This window comes from Lissotriton vulgaris, chromosome 7 (assembly GCF_964263255.1).
Source record: "Lissotriton vulgaris chromosome 7, aLisVul1.2, whole genome shotgun sequence".
Classification (NCBI taxonomy): Eukaryota; Metazoa; Chordata; class Amphibia; order Caudata; family Salamandridae; genus Lissotriton; species Lissotriton vulgaris.
Genome location: NC_141695.1, coordinates 1396600961 through 1396622992, shown reverse-complemented (window position 1 = coordinate 1396622992; position 22032 = coordinate 1396600961). Strand labels below are relative to the sequence as shown.

General features: G+C 43.7%; 1 protein-coding gene across 2 annotated transcripts in view; it reads left to right on the top strand.

Annotated features, from left to right (window-relative positions):
• The window catches only part of LOC147705710 (sulfotransferase 1B1-like), a 400304-nt gene extending 382086 nt beyond the window's left edge, over window positions 1-18218 (top strand). For both annotated transcript variants that reach the window (XM_086932137.1, XM_086932139.1), the window contains 3 exons: window positions 15360-15454; window positions 15587-15767; window positions 17757-18218. In XM_086932137.1, the coding sequence (XP_086788263.1) occupies window positions 15360-15454; window positions 15587-15767; window positions 17757-17869 (389 nt within the window). In that variant the 3' untranslated portion in view covers window positions 17870-18218. The remainder of the gene's footprint in view (window positions 1-15359; window positions 15455-15586; window positions 15768-17756) is intronic.
• The last annotated feature ends 3814 nt before the right edge of the window (window positions 18219-22032 follow it).

Here is a 22032-nt window from a genome sequence, read left to right as displayed (position 1 = left end):
TTTCCACTTGAATGTATTCATTCGTGTCCACTGTCTCCAGAAGATTCATCAGGATCTTGCGAGCTATGGTCACTTCTGCTGCGCTGTCTAGCATTGGTGTATGAAAAAAGGGGTCCCTGTGGAATTTTATAAGTTTACTTATTTTATTATAAAGGAACCAAATTAGTATATACACAAACACTGTCAATTGATCACAATGAATGAACCATAATATTTGGTAAATAAAAGTGCCCCAAGAAAGAAAATGGGAGTGGGATAGCGTGATGCTGTGAAGGGAAAAGACAGTGAAGGAATAAAGTTGGAGACAACTTATATATTTCGAAATTAATTCCCAATGCAATACAGTTTCAAGGCTTCAGATCCCTGAGCCGAAACACGGGATCATAACATATCCCCAAATATTTTAAACAATTTCTGTTGACATAGAGGTATTCAGCTTAATATGGACGTGTCAACTGAACAAAAAATGAAGTAGCCGTCGACGTTTCGACCCCACGCTACATTGGTAGGCGTATTAGATGCCTTACATCGGGGTCTTCATCAGGACAGGGTAAACAACAGGGGTGCACTACAGTATCTAAAAACGTAAGAAGAATACAAAGTATAAATTGAGGGGTAAACACTCAATGTCAAGTTACCGTAGTGAGCGGCAACCACATCACTAGTACTGTTACCATGGTTATTTAGAGGCAAAAATGCAAATCGTGTACTTATTATAAGTGTTACACCTTTGAAACAGAGAAATAAATCAAAACATTGATACAGATTTGAACAATTTCTAACAGTTTATACATTACCTATAATTGGTATCTTACTTTGTCGTATTTAAGCTGACAAACACAAACGCCAGATTCCTGACTCGGCCAGGGGAAAACCAAAGCGGTCCAATGAATATTTTGTTTTTAGAAAGAGGAATGGGCCTTTACGGGGATGAATGACTTAACATGACATCACTTGGATAGATTAAAAAGGGAAAAGGAAATTATGTCATAGCGTGGGTCCAAAGTTAATTTCCAAAATGGGATGGCCGTGCATTTCTACAAGGTTGGATCCCTAACTGAATTGTAACAGAGAACACGTACTTGCTCAGAAAGAGCAAGGGGCATGACTGAATGAGTCCCGTGTGTCCAGAAGGGGGACGAGTATTAATTAAGCAACCACGATTTTGAGACAACAATTCAAACATCGTGTGTGGGTTCAGGGCTTACCTAAACAGCCCGTATGGATTGGCTGTATCCAATTTCTTAATATCTCATTTTTATCCACTTGGATCGATGTTGTGGGTAAAAACCACCTAGGTGCCAAGGGTACGTGACTGTGTCCAAATCAGTCCCAAGTGTCCAAAAAGGTGTATCTGTGGACAGGGGGACGAATGTTAATTAAATAACCACAATTTAAAACCAAAGTTCTGAACCTCATGTGTGGGTTCGGACTTACCTAAACAACCCGTATGGATTGGCTGCATCCTATTTCTTTAGTCTTAATATCTTCCCACTTAGGTCGAAGTGGTGATAAAAAGCACCTGGGTGCCAAGGATGCGTGACTGTATCCAAATCAGTCCCGAGTGTCCAGCAAGCAATGTCTGTGGACAGGGGGACGAGTGTTAATTAAACAACCACGATTTCAAAAAAACTTATTCGGACATCGTGTGTGGGTTCGGGCTTACCTAAACAGCCCGTGTGGAATAGCTGTATCCAATTTCTTAAGTCTTTTTGCCGCGTTTATACACATTTGAGTCAGAAGGCTGTGCGTCGCAGAGGATCGCATCAATGTCTAGCATTGTCTGGGCCCATTCTCCGTTCTTGAGTTGTGTCCTCAGAATCCTCGGCATGTTTTACTTTAATACTGGCTACCTTCTTTTTGGGAAACTGTAATTTTTTACTTTGATGAGCAGGTTCTTTGTCTTTGGACTTGACACGCTCTTCTTTATGTTCTGACCGTCCTCTTCTTTCCGATTTCTGTGAGGAAGTCTGAAAAGATCGAGAGGGACGTGTATCAATATCTTGACATCTGTCAGGTTTTCTCAAATTTTCCCTATTTCTAAGGTTATATCTTTTTTCAGAGGGCTCCCATTGGGGAGACCTACCCCCCCTGTCTGGAGACCTATCTCTCCGTTGGGGAGACCTTCCTCTGGTCTGAAACTGTTTTTCTCTGGGAGTGGTTTGCTTATTACCCTCCCACTTCTTCTTTTGAGTTATTAAATTATTTTTAATGAAAGTCTTTTCAGGATTTTCTGTTAGTTGTGGTTTTAGTGGTTTCCCACCCAAACTGTCTCTACCTAATTCTTCATAGGATTTTTCAATTATTCTGGCAAGTTCAAAAGGTTGTTCTGCTATATCTGTTTCTTTTAATTTCTGGCGGATCGCCATGGATGCTGCTTCTCCTTTTATGTTGGCTAGTAGTATAGCCGAGACTTGCTTAAAGTCTTTCAGTAATTTCATACCTAGATTTAAAGCAGGCTCTGGACCGTATTCATTTTGAATCTGTCTTAGTACGTCTGGTATAACCGTCATAGACGGAACACCATGTGTTTTTGTGTAGATTGAAGCAAAGACTGTTCCCCAAGTGTCACAGTCCTCCACATTGGTAGGCAGATTGTCAGAATTCTGTGTTTTTCGTGAGGGGTAGTATCAGGAAATACTACCTCTATTTGAGTAATTTTTTGAGCTAACCAGAACATAATTTGTTCCCGTTTTGCGGGTAATTTACCAATGACTGATTGTATAGTCTGTGGTGTAATTTTATTAGTGTTCCCCTGGTGAGGGGTGTGCTGTGGAATTTTTACAGCAGGTTGGACTGTTAAAGTCCGCCTGACATATTGTACCAATTGTCTATGTATTTTAATTAATTGTTTTAGTTGAACTAAAAGTTCTCTGTCTAACAATGTTTCAATGTCATGATGTGGTGTATAGCTGGCTAGAATCGGCCATGTGGCTCCTGGTCTACCTAGTGGACGAGCCTGGAATTGTGATTTTGATGTTTTAGGGCGCCATTGAACCAGAGCTCATGCTCTTGGTAAGTTAGTGGAATTTCAACATCCTCGAAAGGGGTGTATTCCTCTGGAGGTTCCCCTGCTTTGTATTAGTGGAACTCGTGCGTTACAGCATTTGCTGCTGAAAAATGTATCCAAGAATAGAATACCTCTGTCTGCCGACATTCATGTGCCTCAACAACAAATATGACTGTACCACTTCTCGATGATACACCATTTTCTATACGTTTTATAGTTACACTTTTCCTTACATTTACCGGGATGTTTTTCGCATCCAGGTCATTTTCATTAAACCCTGTAACGTCAAAACCCGGTTGATTTGCATCTACTTCAGCTCCACCGATTTCGTTGTTGTCGCCGTTAGTTGACATTGTTTAATGAAAGTTTGCAGAGCAAGTTTCAAGGAAATAAAGATTAGGTGCACAATATTTTGGAACACTGTATCCTTCAACGTTGACTAAACCAAGAACTAATACATAGGAATCTCTTCCTACTAAGTTCTGGCGGATATTAACTTTTTACCCACTCCAGACCTCTATTGGAGTTTTTAAGGAAAAAAGGGGTCTGTGTGAAAAAGCACGACTGAGTTACTCTAGTATCTAGCGTTAAATTATGGCCTTACCAAACGTTGGGCGCCATGTAGTATAGTTCCTATATTCCCAATAGGCTCTGCGCATTGGAATAACATAAACAATAGTGTAGACGTAGGACTGAGGTCGACTAGGTCTCTATTGAATATGTTAGACTTAATTATGAAATGCCAGCTAGCTCAGAGGTCACTAGAAACTTTCTCGAGTAAACAAGAAGGTGTTAACTTTCCTGATTAGACAAGAAGGGATTAGTTTCTGACAACCGCATAAACATGACAACTTTGCTCCCCCAGAATAAGGAGTATATTTCCAGAGTCGCTGAAACAATAGATAGCTATTTCATTCAGTCAATCGTGCATGCTTGGTTTCACCAGGAGTGCAGAGAAATAGACAGATGGGCGTTTTCAATAAAAAGGTTATTTATTGAGCAGTCTACTTTCTGATGCAAGAGAAGTGAATTGCCACAATTGCAATACTTGTCATAAAGTAAAGTGCGTACAGTAAAATGAGTAATATGAAATAATACTGTAAAAGCATTTATATGGTTTCTAAGCCATGATACTTAAAATTGATAAAATACATACAATCATAAAATAATGACTAAACGTACTCAACTGGTGTTTCTAAGATACCCCTACCCCAGTGTACCTAACCTAAGCCTAGTACAGGGAAGGAGTAGATGAGTTACAGTTTTTTGCCAAGAATCTGAATCAAGAATTCTCTGTGGGTCTAATCAGCTCCGTACCTTGGTTATAGAATGAAGGAGGTCTTGTATCTCTTTCTCAGGACTCGATCTCCCAGCAACCCGCAAGGGTGACCGGGAAATACTGGAGCTGGATTTCTCGGCAGGAGAAAAGACAGCGTCTCTCTCAGTGCGTCAGCAGGGCGGGTCGGCTTCCTTCGGCACTCGCATCAGCAGGGCGTCGGGCAAGTAGATAGCCGATCTGCTCCAAATCACTGTGTGTTGCTTAAGGCAGATGCTGGTATATTTATACCTGGAAGGTGCCGAGTTTGACGTAAGGTTGGACATAAGACGTCACTAAGAACTCGCAGTTCTTTCAGGACTCCAGGAGGTCTAGGACAAATCAATACAGAAGCAGGGGGAATTCCCGGGCTGCTGGAGGCTTGGTTTGTTTAAGAACGCGTTGTGCTTTCTAGGAGTCTATGGAAGTAGCCTTGCCGTATTTGGACTGCATTGGCTATGTCTTAATATGGGTATGATTCTTATGCCTATATGAGGGTATGATTTGATATAACCACATAAGGGCATGAAATCGGGAATATTTACTAGAGTCCTAGAATCATCTACAACATTATGGTTAAAGATCTAACTATAACTTGCTCCCCCGCAATGCACTCCTTATGGCCTCACATATTACATCACTCATGACATGGTCCGTGGCATCACTGATGACATCTCAAATGGCCCTTCTTCCCAGACTGCTTTCGGCCCCAAGGACCCCATCCTCCGGGGCCGGGCCTTTTCTTTTTTGTTATATAATTTTCTTTAGAGGGAGGGTGGCCCGCCTCCCGGTCCATTTTCAGGACCCCATCCTCTGGGGCATGGCCACTGCGTTGGGGATCGTGGGGGAAGCTTGAAGGTCCCTGCTGGCTCCCTGCCTCCTGCAGAAGCTGGTATTGCTTTTACGTACAGGGAGCTGCTGACATGTAGCTCTCTGTTTGTAAAAGGAAAGTGTGCTCCACTTTCAGCAAGCAAGATCAAAATGCTCTTGCTTGCTCAAAGAGGAGCATACTGTTTGCTATGGCATTGTGGGACCAGTGCACCTACCAGGAGGTGGGGGGGGGAGGAAGCAGGGCCCCCGTATTGTTTTGTTTATTTAAATGATGTAATATATGTGCCCCGGGTAGGTGGTGGACCCCTGGGCAGCGGGAGCCGCTGGCCCCATCATGCATTTATATACAACAGTGCCCCGGGGAGGTGCTGGTCCCTGGAGCAGCAGGGGAGCCGCAAGCTCCCTTGTATATAATTAAATTACTGCCCCAGGAAGGTAGCGGTCCCCTGGGCTGTGGGGGAGGCCATAAGGCCTCCCCCGCAATATATTTTAATTACATTTGTGCCCCAGGGTGGTGGCAGTCCCTAGGCCAGAGAGGGAGCTGCTCCCCCACATATATTAATGATACTGCCCCTGGGAGGTGGCGGTCCCTGTGCCTTTGAATAGCCCTTGGTGGGGGGCCCGTGCGCCCACCTCTTATTTTTACCATATGGCCCTAGGACCTGACCCACCCTTGCTTTTTTTATTTTTTATTTTTCCGATGATTAACGGATGCACCTGCTAATCCAGGTCAAAATAAAAAGCAAGCTGCTGTCCTCCCCTTTGCGGGGTCCCTGAGGGATCCCCCATCATATCTGGCATGGGGGGGGTGTCAGGGTATTCCTACCCTCCCCCTTTTCTTGTTTTTTTTGTTTTTCTGGGACTTGGCTTCAAGCCGAGTCCCAAGATGGCTGCCAACACTTCCTGGTTGAAGTGTTGGCAGCGAATCAAATTTTAGTAGGATTACTGAGTCCACTGCAAGGACTCGCGTCCCCAGGTATCTATATTTTTTAAAGATGGATATCTCGAAAACTACTGAATGGAATTACACCAAATCATATAAAGCATACTTTCTAGGCCAACATTTATCTATCTGCCAAATTTGGTGTAAATAGACTTAACATGGGGCAAATGTATTTTGGGACCCCCCTCTCCCCCCCCCGCACTTGATGGATCACCCTGAAACTTTCAACACAGCACCTGAACCAACAAGCATTTGCAATGCAATAGGTCTCGCATTCACACGATTTTGTGCTATTGGCATTGTAAATGACAATACCTTCTATTTATGTTTTGGGTATTAAAACATAAATACAAGGCATTTGTATTTACAATACTATTAGCTTAAAAAATGCAAAGAACCTCACCATCTATACCAACAGAAAGGGCGCTTTGGATATATATTAGGCCAAAGAGCAAACACATCGACTGGCGCAAATGAAAGCACCTCAGAATACTGAAAGGACAGCAACTTCACCTGAAAGCAGACATTGCTTGTCACAAAATGAAGGGTCCCGTGCACCAGTGGTATTTCATATCAATAGAATAGGTCTTGCATTTACGCGAGTTGGAGCTATTCACATTGCAAATAACAATGCCTTTTATTTTTGTTTTTGATTTTAAAACTTAAATAAAAGGCATTCCTATTTACAGTGCCAACAAAAATAAAAGTCATTGGTATTTGCAATGTGAATAGCACTGATTGTATACAGTAACCGCAGTATCCCATTGTTTGTTATAACATAAGTAAGGCTCACAGTTTTCAGTTTTTACTGATGTTTACAGATTTTACAGATGTTTACAGATGCATGCATGCGAAGAGCAGATGGTGAAACAGAACAGGTGTTCTAATGCAATATAGTGATCACCCCATATCGACACCCTCACCTTTTACTCCCGCCCCTGCGCTCCTGCTGACTTCTCTTCACTTCGACCTGTAAGGTTGTAAATGCAGTGCGTATTAAGTGCGGTCTGGATCAGGTAATGGCAGCGACGCTCCGGGCTCCAGCTATGTCTGGCTCAGGAGAATCCTTAGACCAAGGTGTTGCACTATGTGATTACACGTTTGCAGCACAACTGAAGCTGTGCGTGTGTTGCCATGTGTTGGGGTGATCACATGCTCTTATAGACAAACATTGAGGAGAATGGCTGAGAACACAAGAAGAGGTTAGCACACTGTTGGGGGCGTGGAAAGGTTAATGGTTGTCACGTGGAAGAAGTGAATCCAGAGAACTTTCTCGATCCCTTGTGTCTCCGATCAAGTTGGGGTAGGCGAGCCAACACAATAACAAGGAGAGCCGAGGCGGAGCTGAGCCAAAGGTCTGGCTCTGATCTTAGAGCATGTGCACGAGCCAAAGCCTGATAATACGTCTTATGTAAATCACAGGACAAGCCACGTAAATTTGGATTATGCCTCTGCCGTCGTCCCCACTGTCTCCCCCCACCTTCACCCAGGCAGCACCATAGCCAGCCCTCGCTGAAGGCTTCTCGTAGACCCGTGCTTTCGTAGGGGATTTCTGAGTGTGACTAATCGTGCCTGTGTGTTTTTAGCTTTCACTGAAGGCATCAGCTGCCTCCACTCACTGCGAGAGCCGAGGGTGAAGGGGAGGGAGAGAGTAGAGGAGGAGAAACAGACATAAGAGGGAGAGCACACAGAGGTTGAGGAAAGCAGAACCATTGATGTTTAGGGAGGGCAGACAAGTGACGGAGGAGAGGGAACAGACGGGAGGAGGGTGATTCGAAAGGTGACCGAGAGGGGCGAGATGGGAAAGACCTGAGGCATGAGAAATGAGAAGAGATACGGCGGACAGGGAAGGCAGAGAGGAGATGAAGACTAGCAGAGGTGACCAGACCAGTCGAACGCGCACTTATCAAAAGGCTGATTGGGGTAGCTTCTGAAAGTTAGTTTTGTCAGTGCTTCTTTGTTACCGCCCTGTCTTCTTTTGGGACGGCCCATCTGTACTGGATCCTTTGATTCACGGCTTGTTTATATAACACGCCTCCTTTAGATAAGAAATTGCTTCACGACAGCCGTGAAGCAAACGATCCAGTCCAGATGGGCCTTCCCAAAAGGAAAAAGGGCATTGACAAAGAAGCCTAATTTTCAATCTGAGGCCACCGTTTACCATAAACGATGACGCCATCCAATGAAAATGAGGGGATGGTCTTCGAGCCCCCTTCTGAAATCTCCCCTCTAACAATATGTCTCGCAAAGCAAGCAGCGCATGCACACTGCAACGCTAGGCGAGACCTAAAAAGGGGAAGTGCTGTGAAACTTTTGTGAGATTCGTCAATGGCGCCAAAGTTATTGGCAAAACAAAAAACGCTTTTCCTCTGGAAACTTTGGTCCTAACTATAGCTACATACTGGCGACCTCCAGTAGGTAATATATAAATCCTACAATTCTACCTCTCAAGAGGATTCCTCACCATCAGTGCATGGAAAAACAGAGGCATATATATACACTTTTTAACACATATCTGGAAGGGGAAATTTTACATTTCAGGGATGGATAGTGGTAAAGTGAGTTACGGATAAATTTAGAGAGCTGGGTTAGGTAATGGGAACGGGTAAGGGTGAATGCACGTTTTATGATTGGGTAGTGGTAAAAGAATGTAACATTCATTTTAGGGTTTATGGGTGGGTTGTGGTAAAGGAAGGTTAGGAGTACATTTTTTAAAAGTGGGTTGGTTGAATCGGAGGTTCCCTCAGAAAAAGAAAAAAATAACCAATATTAAATTCAAAATTCACACACACACTTACATTAAATATACTTATCAAGCATGGTAATGGCTTCTGCATGGTAACGGCTTCGGCATGGTAAAGGCTTCTGCATGGTAATGGCTTCTGTGTGGTAATGGCTTCTGTTTGTTGCAGGCTTCTGTGTGGTAAAGACGTTTGTTTGGTGAAGGCTGCGTGAAAAAAGCATTTGTTGTCATATCATACAAGCCTACTGTGCTGTCGCCTTTCTTTTGTATCTGTGGGCATCATCCCAGAATATTACCATTATATTTGTGTTTATCTCAATCAGTCCATTTGGCAACAAATTATTTAACTGAGGTGAGGAAGGTAAGTTACAATCAAAATTTATTGATCTATTTTCCAACTAAGCAGACTCAGAATCCACTTATAGATGATCTGCCAAAGTCCATGACCATTCATGCCATGTGTACTTGTTGTTGTCACAAACATTAAATCCTGTGTTGTTTCAGCTGAATCCTGAAAAAGAATATGGCATGCATCTAAATGCAAAAATTACTAGCAGACTGTTACAATATTTAGTAGACTGGAGGTGGTTCGTTGCTGAGGATGGATCATGGGAACCGATTTCTAATCGTTTTGATCCATGTTTGGTTTGTGACATGAGTATGTGTATTTTATGACAAGAATCACGACAAAGCAGAAGCTCTACCACTGAGCAGGTGAGTTTTAGGGGAGAGTTATTTCGTGATCTTTGACATATCTTGTGACAATCACCAAACGAGAAGTCACAATACTCCAAACTTGCACACACTGAGTTTCCTGGGCAAGGAAGGCTGGCAGCTGTCCTGAGTATGCTGAACTCTCCCATTGTTTTAGAAATGGCGACAGCCATCATTATAATTTCCTCTTGATTTATAAGGTCATTCTAGCAATTAAATGACTTTGTTGCTGCAGCCAGGGCCTTGATTCCTGAACGTATGCAAACGTTGGATATTGTTTGTTTTCCTGAGGGTGTATTTGGAAACTGAGGTTCACCACAGAGAAGTATTCTGTAGATTTTACTCACATTTTAAGAGGAACTTTAATACTTTGAAGTACTGTCTAAGAGAAGCATTGAACTATACTTTTGTTGCACATTATTCAGATCCTAATTACACGAGGTAACTAAATAGATCCTCTTTGCCTTTAAAAACGATAAAAATATTCATGATTCACATATTGTAGTCCAGTTGTAGTGTTTACTTGGCTGAGCATTCCTGGTGAGTGAAACTGCTGTCTGTCATCGTCATGTAATGAAAATATGTTTCTCTATTAGTGAAATCCTTATTGATTTAATTTGTGAATCCATCTTTGAGTTTACACAGCATAGTTTGTGATGCACTATAGCAGTGTAATTAATGTCACTTTTGAGATCAAAGGTGTGGTAACATGATGCCACTAATTATGTAATTGGTGATGAAATCTGTGACATATTGTGCGGTTATGAGCAATGCATTGGGAGAGTGTGCTGTTTACCAAAAGTGGAAACATTTTCAGTGCACCATCACGCCAAGTTACAAAATGTTCTATGAAATTGATGACTCAAAATACAAAAACAAACAAATATTGTTTAATAAGCCTCAGAATTTTTTTTTAAACTATTTATACATTGGAGCAAATCATAAATTCACAAAAAACCCTACAGATTGCCTCTAACAACTCACACCTAGACCACTAGATATACAATGCCATTGTTGGAGGGGTCAGTGGTAAATTTGCCTCTTTGCACATCCAAATTTATTTGCTTTGGTCTTTAAGGCATTACAGTATTACAGTGGTCATTATTTTATTTCAATTTTGGCAATTTCATAGAGCGCAAACTCGACCCAAAGGTATTGGAACGCTTTACATAAGTGCATTTTACATTACACAAAGAACCTTTCTTGTATTTTTTTTATAAGTATGGACAGATTGTGATTTGCTTTAGGATCCTAAAGATGTTGAGCAACACCACGTCTCGAACTTGGGGGCTAATTACAATCAGGCTCGGACCGCCCGATGAGTAGGTAGCAGTCCCGACCTTTGAATTACGATCCAACCGCCGTGTAGGCGGTCGGAAACATGTCTTTTTGCTTTAAAGCTTGTGCTGTGGCCCAGAAAAGGGCCACAGCACAAGCCTCAATGCAAAAGGCATGTTTAGAAACATCTCTGCACCATGAGGTGCTTTGCACATGGTGCATGGAGGATTCGGGGGCACCATGGGTGCCCCCACGGGCCCTATAAGCCGAGGCCCATGGGCAGGGTCGGATTGGGATCACAATTTGGCCCGGGCACTGATGAAAAAAGTGACCCACATTCAAGGGGCGTGGCCCACAATTAAGGGGCGTGGCCCACATTCAACGGTCGTGCCCTTTCATGAAACACCATTTGGTTACACATGTCAATGTCCTTGAATATTAGATGTAAATACATTAAGAATTTGGACAAGTATGGTAGTGCACTGTCCAGTGACCACCTGAAAGAGGGCACCAAAGAGCAGAAATTGGATTATAAATTCAAATCTGTTCCAAACAGGGGCCGAAAAATATGTTTGGGCCAGGGCCCCCAAAATCCTTAAGTTGTTTGGCACAGACAAGGAATGAAAGGTGTGTGAGAGGATACTGTTCTTGCACAGGACACAGGGCCAAGGTGACAATGGCCCCATGCTGAGCAACTAAAAAAACAGCAAGGCCCCTTTCTGTCACAAAATTATTCGAGCCCTCCAGGGAAGGAGCACCTAATAAGCAGCGAAGCCCCTGCTATTACTAACCTACTCAGCCCTCACCAGACCTTCAGCTCAGGAGCACATGAATAGCAGTAAGGCCCCTGTAATTAGTAAATGAATCAGCCCTCCCCAGCCCTCCAGGCCTCAGGGCAATGTCCAGGCAGGGGAGCACAAAACACAGCTGCTGGGTCATTGATGGTAGCCAGGGGGAGGCTGAGGTGAAGATGGTGCAAGTTGCAAAGATCACCTGGCCCCCACAGCGAGACCCATTCATCCTCGCCCACTATGCCCTGAATGTGAAGGGCTGTGGGCGAGGTGTTAAAACTAACATTGTTTATGTGCTGCGTGGGCCCCAGGCTGGCCGAGGTGAAAATGGCTCAAAGGCCTGCGCAACACCTGGCCCCCAGGGAGGCCGATTTTTTTTCAAACAATCACCCCCTCCCCAGCCACCCTCAGCGTGATTGCTTAGCAGAGCAGGGGGTGACTGCGGCTGCACAGTGAAGTTGCATTCATTTCTCTGTCTCTGTCTCCGTGCCCTCTGTGGGCCGTTTTTTTTCCTCCCCTTTCCTAGTCCACAGAGAGCACGGAGACAGAGACCGAGAAATGAAAGCAGCTTCACTGTGCGGCTGGGAAAGGGGAGGAAAAAAAACGGCCCACAGAGGGCACGGAGACACCGGCCCTTCGGCCGATGCCCGAATGCCCGCATTGCCAATCCGCCCCTGCCCATGGGGTGCGGAAGCCCTACTAGCGGCCCCCAAAACTCGCTTTCTGTCTGCTTTTTCATGGCGGTCGTACCGCTTTGAAAAAACAAAGGGAAATCTTAACTCCGAAGGCGGAGCCTGCGCAGGCACCACTGCTATTCAGGGCTTACCTGCCCGAGCGCTGCCCCTACAGGATCTCCAATCCTGCCAGAGGCAGTGGTCTTTCCCCCCACCCACAGCACTGCAAATTCCAGCATCGTTATCGGTGATTGGACTGCGGCCCTGCATGTCAGGCAGACCGCCACCAACGGCCTGTCGGTGACGGTCAGTAATACTTTGTAATCGGACTATTGGATCCCCAGTTCCAAGGTCGGCAGCTCTGACCATTAGCTGCATCCTATACCACTTTGTAAGGCATGTTATATACAGGGCTCGAGTCGGGTTACCACACGGGTTGATGGCGTCCCCCCACTTATTTTACCGGGTTTTTACCGGGTGGACACCGTCCCCCCCTTCCCAAAAGCTGAACTTTCAATTAGTAGTGGCGGAGGCAGGATGAAAGCAAGGGATGATTGAGAAGAAGAAGATGGCGCAGAGAGGGGAGAAGCAGATGAACGAGGAAAGAGGGCACACGAGAGAAGAACAGAACAGAAGAACGTTTGAGAGGGGAGAATGTGCCAGCGGAGAACCAAGAGGCAGGATTCAGGCTATGAACAGAGGGGTGGAGTGACGCTGCAAGGGCAGCACAGGAGGCGTGCCTCGGGCGTGGCAGAGGGGGCAGTGTCACGGTGAGCAGGAGAAAGCTGTGACATGTCTACTTCTACACATTGACCCTTCCGAGATAGTCTTACCACAGCCGGCAAATATGTGGTACCTTCGGCTCTCCAGCATGAGTGAGATAAAGCTTGTTACAGGAGCCATAGTGAAAAGACCTGTAATGAGAGGGGACTACCTTTCATGACATCACTTCCTGTTGTGACGTCACTTCCGGTGACACAACCTAACTTGGAGCGTCCCCCCACTTCTTTTTTTAGGACTTGTGCCCTGGTTATGAATCCATGTCCCAAAATACCTATGTGGGTTTACAACATTTAATAAAGTATCACCCAAATGCCATTGTGTTGTGCACATTGTCGAAAACGCTGCATTAGCTTCTCAGATATGATTCCACAGTGGCCCCCCATTTGTAGATGTTACAAGTGCTAAAAATAATAGTACTGCTTTTCCTTCAAACATAGGTCCTTAAGGAAACTTCTGACATGAACATATAAGTTCAAAAAGCTGTTCGGTTACTAGCTAGAGGGAACTTGCTGATACATTCTCTGAAACTGGGTGAAATTGGGCAACTGAGTGCATCAAGTAAGGTGACATTTAATGCAGGAAACATTCTTGTGTTTTCAGACTTAGGCTGCACCACACTGCTAACCAAATATGAGTTTCAAACCCTAAAGAAAGATTATCTCTCCCTATGTATTGGCTCTTTGTTACTGTTCCCTGCCAAACTGCGGATATGACTTGGTGATAAGATACACTTATGGATCCATCATGAAGCTGCCCAGGACTTTCTCAAGTGGTTGCAGGATACAAATGCTTGAACCCCTCACAACATGTTCCAGTCCTCTGCCCAGTTGTGTCGCACATCTGTGTCAAGCCTGTCAGAAACTCTGTTGCACAGGTGACTAGACAGTATTGATCACGTTTGAATCATATCTGTTTTTGTAAATCTTTGTGATGTTGCGGTCCTGTGATCTAGAGAAGAGGTTGTTTGTTATTTATTCAGTTCTCCTCCCCAGGCCTTCTTTGGACCCTATTTTCGGTCCCTGTAGCTAACACCGAGGAACCGCTTTTAGATTGTTATGTTTCAATATACTTGGCTTGTGCTGATTATCACTGTCAATCTGTTCAGTGTTCCACTTGTGATGATATTTTATTTTGTATCATATTCTGATTTTCAGTTACAATTATTAGACGAAATATATTCAGATTTGACAGTTGGCATCCTTCATATCCAGTGTGGTGTAGGTCTGTGTACTCCTTTTCATAGAAGAGTTAAGGAAATAAATGCAAACTCTGAATGAGGGACACAAGTGTTACTGTCCCATTGCATTCTTTTCCCCTCCAACTCCAACCAACCTGCAAGAAGTATTCTAGTACCAGACCTTTGTGCATGTATGTTTTTGTCAACATTTTCTGGGGGTTAATCAAAACTATTAGCAATCTCAGGATAAGGGTCAGAGTTAGAGTTTGGCGAATGGTATACTCCCATCACAAATATCTGACCCACCTTATTGCAAGTACATTACATCCTATGGCACTTATAATATGGCTGGCAGAATGTTGATAATGTTTGTGATAAAGTATCCCATACGTCAGTATAGCAGTCACATTTGTGAGAGAATATCCCATCTGTCAGGATAGCCATCATGTTTGTGATGGAGTATCCCAACTGTCAGGATAGCCATCATGTTTGTGATGGAGTATCCCATCTTTCAGGGTAGCCATCATGTTTGTGATTGAGTATCCCACCTGTCAGGATAGCCATCATGTTTGTGATGGAGTATCCCAACTGTCAGGATAGCCATCATGTTTGTGATGGAGTATCCCATCTTTCAGGGTAGCCATCATGTTTGTGATTGAGTATCCCACCTGTCAGGGTAGCCATCATGTTTGTGATTGAGTATCCCACCTGTCAGGATAGCCATCATGTTTGTGATGGAGTATCCCAACTGTCAGGATAGCCATCATGTTTGTGATGGAGTATCCCATCTTTCAGGGTAGCCATCATGTTTGTGATTGAGTATCCCACCTGTCAGGATAGCCATCATGTTTGTGATAGAGTATTCCATCTGTCAAACTCTAAATCAGGCCATAAGAGTGACCCATAACTATAGAGTACAATCTCAGAATCAGTCCTACATATGCATTCATTTTAAAATCCTTCCTTCACAATTTTCTCTACTGTAGCATTATTTTCCTCTGTTCCCGTCCCTTTAACCCCTTTGGCTGTGGTTTGCCTCCCACATTTCCACTTATTCATACTTATTTGCTCTGTCTCCTTTTCATTTTTCACATCTGCAGTTGGCTACGGCTCATGGTATGATCATGTGAATAGCTGGTGGGAAAAGAGAAAGGACCACCCCATCCTGTACATCTTCTATGAGGACATGAAAGAAGTAAGAGAAGATCCATCCACACCTCTCACAGCCAAACACTCCACGGAATGTCCAAAAAGTCCTGAACCTCTTTTTCACCCACTTTGGTTATATCTTCCTCCTTCTTAAGTCCAATTTCCTCTCCTACCACAGGACCCAAAGCGTGAAATCCAAAAGGTAGTGCAGTTCCTGGGGAAGGACCTGGAAGAGAATGTGCTCGAGAAGATTGTCAAAAAGACCTCATTCGAAGTTATGAAGGACAACCCCCTCACCAATTATGAGACCGACTCTGCACCTTTCTTTCAGACAAACATCTCACCATTCATGAGAAAAGGTAATTGTTCCACCACTACAAATAAGGGGCATCACCATCTGGTCTTGAGACGTATAAATGCTATGGAATGCCTACAAACAGCTATTTGTGTGACAAAGGTGTCCGTCTGTCTGGCCAGCAGCCTGAGTGCCCTCATAAAGCCAAAAAGAGAAGGGGTGAGCTCTCAACTAGGTGCAACTGACTCCACTAACTCTCATAAAAAGTTATACATATCTCCAGGAGCAATGTGCTGTGGGAATCTGAACTTCACATCAAGTCAGCCCAAACTTTCACAATATACTAGTGCATTTGAACGGCTGCTAGGGCTTGGCCTGAGTCAATCACATATAAGCCATTAGATGATAAGTGACTGACATTGTCTCTGCAGTGCCTGCCCTATAATACCAGGCTATCAACCAATGAGTCATTTATTGACAGAACAGTCTATGATTGCTGTTCTATTATTGATTCGTTGCTTCCCAGTTATGGTCTAGCCCTGCACACATGCCAGGGATGGGTGGCCCTCTCATGATGTAGGTGTTTCTTAGGCCTTACCATCCCCAGCTATCTCTTTACCTATTGTCTGTCTCCATAATATATATACATGTTATGTACATATTATTGATCTGACTCCACAATACATGCAGCGACAACAATTTCCAGAGTTCAATTGCTTTTCTTGTTGCAGAGGTTTGAGTAGGATCTCCTGGGTGTATGTATGCCATAGAGGTGCACTGCAAGCATTTACTTTGCCAAGCCAAGTGGGCATTCACCTTCTGAGACCATGTATGAGTGCCAGTCATGCCTTCAGGAGGACTCTAGAGAGAGTGGTCCCCCTCCATGAACCAGGACCAGAGATTTTAAGGCCCCAAGGACTGGACTGTCCTTACCTTAGATCTTTCTGTGTCCGCTGTGCATACTTGTGAGGCGCATAGTACATAGAGGAGTCAGCAGACATGCTGATTCCTTGTGTAAGCTGTAAGTGGAGGATGTGCTGAGAGACACCACTAAAGTCTACAAATCCGGGTGGGCAAGTACACAGCCCAAGGAAGTGTCCTAGTTTAACAAAAATGTTGTCAGGCCTCTTCATAGATACTGTCCCCTAGCAATTGCAGCAGCTTCAGGCCACCCAGAAAATAATTTTAGGCATAGAACAACACTTGAGAGGTGCTAGGGTGGACGGTGTAAAACTGACCTTCCACCTGTTCAGTGCCGAAGCTCTATCTTTCTCAGCTCCCTGTGTAATTAGATCTTCCAGTCCAGGATATGTGCTTTACATTCTGAGAATCGAATTATTCATGTTATATTGGGATAAACAGGACTATAAATCCAAGGATGCCATGCAAAAATCATGGTCTGGGTGAACTACTTGTAGTAGGGAAATGTCAGGGCTTTGTACATGTTCTATTTGCCGTTTCACAATTGATTGATTTCTCTCCCTGTGTAGTTTACCTCAGTTCTGGGTACTATTTGTTTGCCTTCCTTATATGAATAAACCTCCAGAGTCTGGCACCCAGCACGTCTGTGCCTAATTGGTTATTTTACTACGGAGAAGGTTTCCTGGAACCATAACCACAATGAAAGCACTATGTAGAATAATGCACTTTGCACGTATAAGACTGATTTTCGTTTTCATAGTATAAGGTGAACACATGAGAGCTCCGGGTTAAGAGGTCAGGCACTGTCTGTAAATGTTAGCACAAAGCCAGTCCACATACCTAGGTTTGCAAGAAAAGGGGGCATTTAAGGCTGCATACAGTGAGCTTAACCAGTTCTGTGCTTCACTTCCAAATCTTGGACACTACCACCATTGCCCCAAAGGGTTATATTTAACGTGTCGGCGAAAGGGAAACTACGATTGTGTACTCTGGAAAACAGGGGGGCACGTGGGTCTTTTACTAAGAACTGGGGTTTTATCTTTTTTTAATGCGTAACACTTTTATCTTTTGTAACTTGCTAAGTTTTTATTTTAATTATGCAATAAAGTTTTCATACTTGCTTCACTTCAAGGCATTGCTGGCGACTGGAAGAACCACTTCACTGTGGCCCAGAATGAGAGGTTTGAAGAAGACTATCGGAGGAAGATGGCAGGGAGCCCCCTTTGCTTCCGGTCTGAAGTCTGAGGATGTAGTTCCCTTCTGGGGCCACCTGGTTACACTTCCTTTAAATAACCCGCTTTACAGGCCTCGTTCTGGAACTAGCTTACTCAAGGGAGTGAAAATGACATGAAGAGCACACGTATTGGAGTACGATTTGCTAATTTCAAGGAAGTGAATACATGCTTATAAATTGGGAAGTTGTAATTTCCTTCCTATTCCAAGGCATTACCCTTCATTAAAATTGATTATAGAGTCAATCAATCATTAGAAGTTGATCAACAGTGTAGATCGTTGATAGAAGCACGACCTGTCGAGCATTACTGTTGAGGGCAACAGCAAAAATTGTTAATAAAAATTGTATATTGGAAGTTTCCAGTTTAGTGGGTAAGAGACTTTTGTTTTTTTTTTTTAATGTTCCCCACAGTTCAGGTACAAAAGGAACAGCGGCAGGGCCAGCTACTTGTCATACTACCCTTCCAGTTACAAAATGATATTGCAAAAACTAGCTGCTTAATAACATAATTATAGACTGATGTGGGTTTGTTTACTGTCAAAATAACATGGTTATTGGCTTTTCTCACTGGCACAATAACTATCTGATGGAAAAGTGACTATTACTGTCTGATGGATCACTGACTGAGCAAAAGACCCCGATACCATATCAAGTCAGTTTATCAGCGGTGTGGACTTGGTCCTAGTGTTGCTCGAGGACAGTGTCAGATAGGGAAGTCTTGGCTGCTCTGTTTCCTTTGTGATACACCTACTTAGATCAGCTGTGCTTCCTGGGATTGACCACCAAGTGTTTGTAACCCAGTTAAAGTAGATAGGATTTGCTGGTTAGGTTCTAAAGTGTCTTTTATGACATTGCATGCAAATAGTTGCTGTACCCAATTCTGTTATACACCAAGATCTCTTATCCACTGCATGCTTCTGACCGAAACCCTCCATCATATACAACTAAAGAGCCAATAAGTGATTCTTGGCTCAAGGAGCTTAATCCTTTCCTGTAAGTAGAGTCTTTTGAAGATAAGAAAGGCTTTCACATTAACAGCTTCTCTTAAGAGTGCCAAAGTGTAGAGTGGTGGTCGCCTTCTAATTCACTATCCAAAAAAACTCTTCCACTACTCAGATTCATTACGGTCAGTAAAATCTTTATTCGGTCAAAACATGACCATAAAAGCACAGAATAAAACCTCAATATCACTCAGTAATAAAAATTGACTTTAAATATCAGCGTATCATCAAAGACAAAAAGACATAACGGCATAAAAACGTGGAGACATACCCTTTAGTGGAGACAACTTGGTACTTTATAGTAAACCACCCCACAGTTACCCCTAAGACACAGGCCATGATTATGGGCCTCTTAAATAAGAAGGTAATTTGAAAGGGGTAAATCAATACAAACTTGCAGTCTATATACGTCAGTTAATAATACAATAAAATGTCATAATGAGAGCTATACGACTAGACAAGGTCTGAGGTTAGCCTGATTATGGGGCATATTTACTTCTTAATCTTAAAGCAGAAGAAATGTAATTTATAACTGAATAACATGTTGAAGTTGAGTCTAAACGCTGTATAAACTACAACCCTTCTTGGTGTGCATCAGAATTCTTATGACATAAGAGAGAGTGTAGAAAGTGCGATCATAAAGTGCAGTACAAGGTGCAAAAAAAGCATAAAGTGTATCGTAGATTGGGGAAAGATCGCATCAGATTCATTTAAATGTTAGTGTAGCTGTAACAGTCACTCCTTTGGAGACTAAACAGCAAAAGCAGCTGTTACTTGGACTTTTCCAGAGTCCTTGTGGTCAGCGTCCAGGAGGCACAACCTGTGACTTACCACATTCTGATAAAAATTGGCTACATGAAGCACATTTCATCAACATTGTGATTCCATGTTCTGGCTGAGAGTGGCCAACAAAATACAGCTGAAGAATCTACCCAGCACATTGGTTCTCTGATGCCCAGTGGCTCCTCATTCTGGCACATTCTCACTATACAAGAGAGTCTCAAGTCTATCTCAGTCAGTCACGGCCTTTTGATAATCTACCCTCTCAGAAATAAAGCCTGGTGGCAGATCTCTGATGGCCTTGCCCCATTCCCATTCCACCAGACCTAAAAACATCAACTCCAGTTCAGAAAATGGATTGAAGGTCATTTTGTTCACCACTTGTCCAAGTGTTCTTTGTCAAATTTCACTGGCCAGAGGCTACAACGGAGTCACGTGTGACAACACTAAAGCAACAGGGGGTATAGGGCAAAGAATGACTGCACTTTATCCAATATTTTATGGTCTAGTTGTTTTCTGGGTGCCAAGAACCTGAAGTCACATACCCCTAGACTTCCAAGGGCAATGCCCAAAACGCTTTGCAATGAAACACAATGGTTCAGCACTCCCACACAATACACAGTAACAATGATAGTGAAAACAATCATAAAAAATCAGTTCTGTAGGACTTAAAGGTTTCTTTTTCTTTTATTCAAAATCTTCATACAAAACTTTGTATGAAGATTTTGAATAAAAGAAAAAGAAAACGTTAAGTCCTACTGAACTGATTTTTTATGATTGTTTTGACTATCATTGTTACTGTGTATTGTGTGGGAGTGCTGAACCATTGTGTTTCATTGCAAAACGGAGTCACGTGTAACAAACTGCACAAGCACAGAAACTAACGATCATTACCTCCTCGAGCCTCTTCCTCTCACAGTCCTCACGTCGGTTCTGCAGAACCTACCCACCAGACTGGACTTCCCTTCGCATTCCCGGATGACCCCTATTTCTCAAGTGCAAGTACCTCACATCCTGGGAGGGATTTTCTGTTTTTTTTCATCCTGCAGCGGTTGCTTTCTTGGCTCGGTAGTTCATTTTCTTTCCCCTTTTTTCTTCGGTTTTTCAGGTCTGCTGGGCGGTTCTCCTATTTTCATTGTGATCGCACATGGGGGCTGGGCCTGCATGGTTACGACGTGATCTAGGGTTTGCTGGGCTGCCGGTAGCTTCCTCGTTGCAATAGTAACGTAAGGGGTGCCGCCCAGTTATTTTCTTCGGTACTATTGCCTCATTCCTGTGCTTTAGTGGCTTTGGTGTGTTGCTTTTTGGTGCCTGTGTAAAGTATCTGGTCTGTGCTTGAGACCTGTATGCAGCCCCATTATGAGGGATCACAAGGCCTCTCCGGTTTTGGCTGGGCCATCATCTGGTGTTCTGGTGTCCCCTGACCTAAAGGCCATCATTGTGGCTGCTGTGGAGGCTGCTTTCTGGGCTAGCGAGGGTGCGCTTCCTGCCAAGTGCCTAGATTGGACTCTCCCATTGGCAGGGAAGATGAGGATTTGAAGGGCCCGTTTGTGCAAAGCGCAGACATGGGCGAGGTTCTACAGCATGTGCGGGCCAATTTGGGCTTTGCTGTGGTCATTCCACTTCCAGAAGAGGACAACTTCTTTCCCAATATCAGCGCTTTGAGCCGGAATCTCCGCCCTTACATGCATCCATTTGCAAGGCACTGGCTAATGAGTGGGAAGATGTGGAGAAGCAGGCTTTTCCCCATTTCTTGCTGAAGTGTTACCCCTTGGTGGCCTTTGGGGAGGAATTTCCCTATTCTGCTAAAATTGACAACATTATGGTTGAGTTGTCTTCTCAGGTGACAGTGGAAGTGACAGTGATGTCTGGGGATGCTTTTCCTTTGGATTAGGTGGACCGTAAAGTGGAAGGGTCTGTGATGCTTGCCTATGCAGCTTTGAACTTTGCTGTTAGTGCCAATGCTTACTGTACTCACACCATTCAGGCCCTTCTTAAAGACTTCCATTCTTTGACCGAGAAATTACAGGACTGCGCAGATTTTTCTACATTGTTGGTTTTGATATAGAAGCAGGTGTGCTTTCTTTCTGATGTCACTTTTGATCACTTCTGTAGCTGTCTCTAGTGCCGCTATTGCCGCCTGATGCAACATTTGGATGCGGTCTTTAAAGGCCTATGCTGTACAGAAGGCGGTCCTTCTTAAACTGCCTTTTACAGGTTCTAAGGTGTTTGGCAGTGACTTGGAGGTCATGATAATGAAGTCTGCAGAAAATCAGATGCTGGTCACTCCAGTTACTCCTGTTTCCAGAGGCAGAGGTTTTGGTGTCCGGAGGGCTTTTCCTGCTGGGGGTGAGGCCCCGCAACACCAGCCCTTTCGAGGTAGAAGTCGAGGC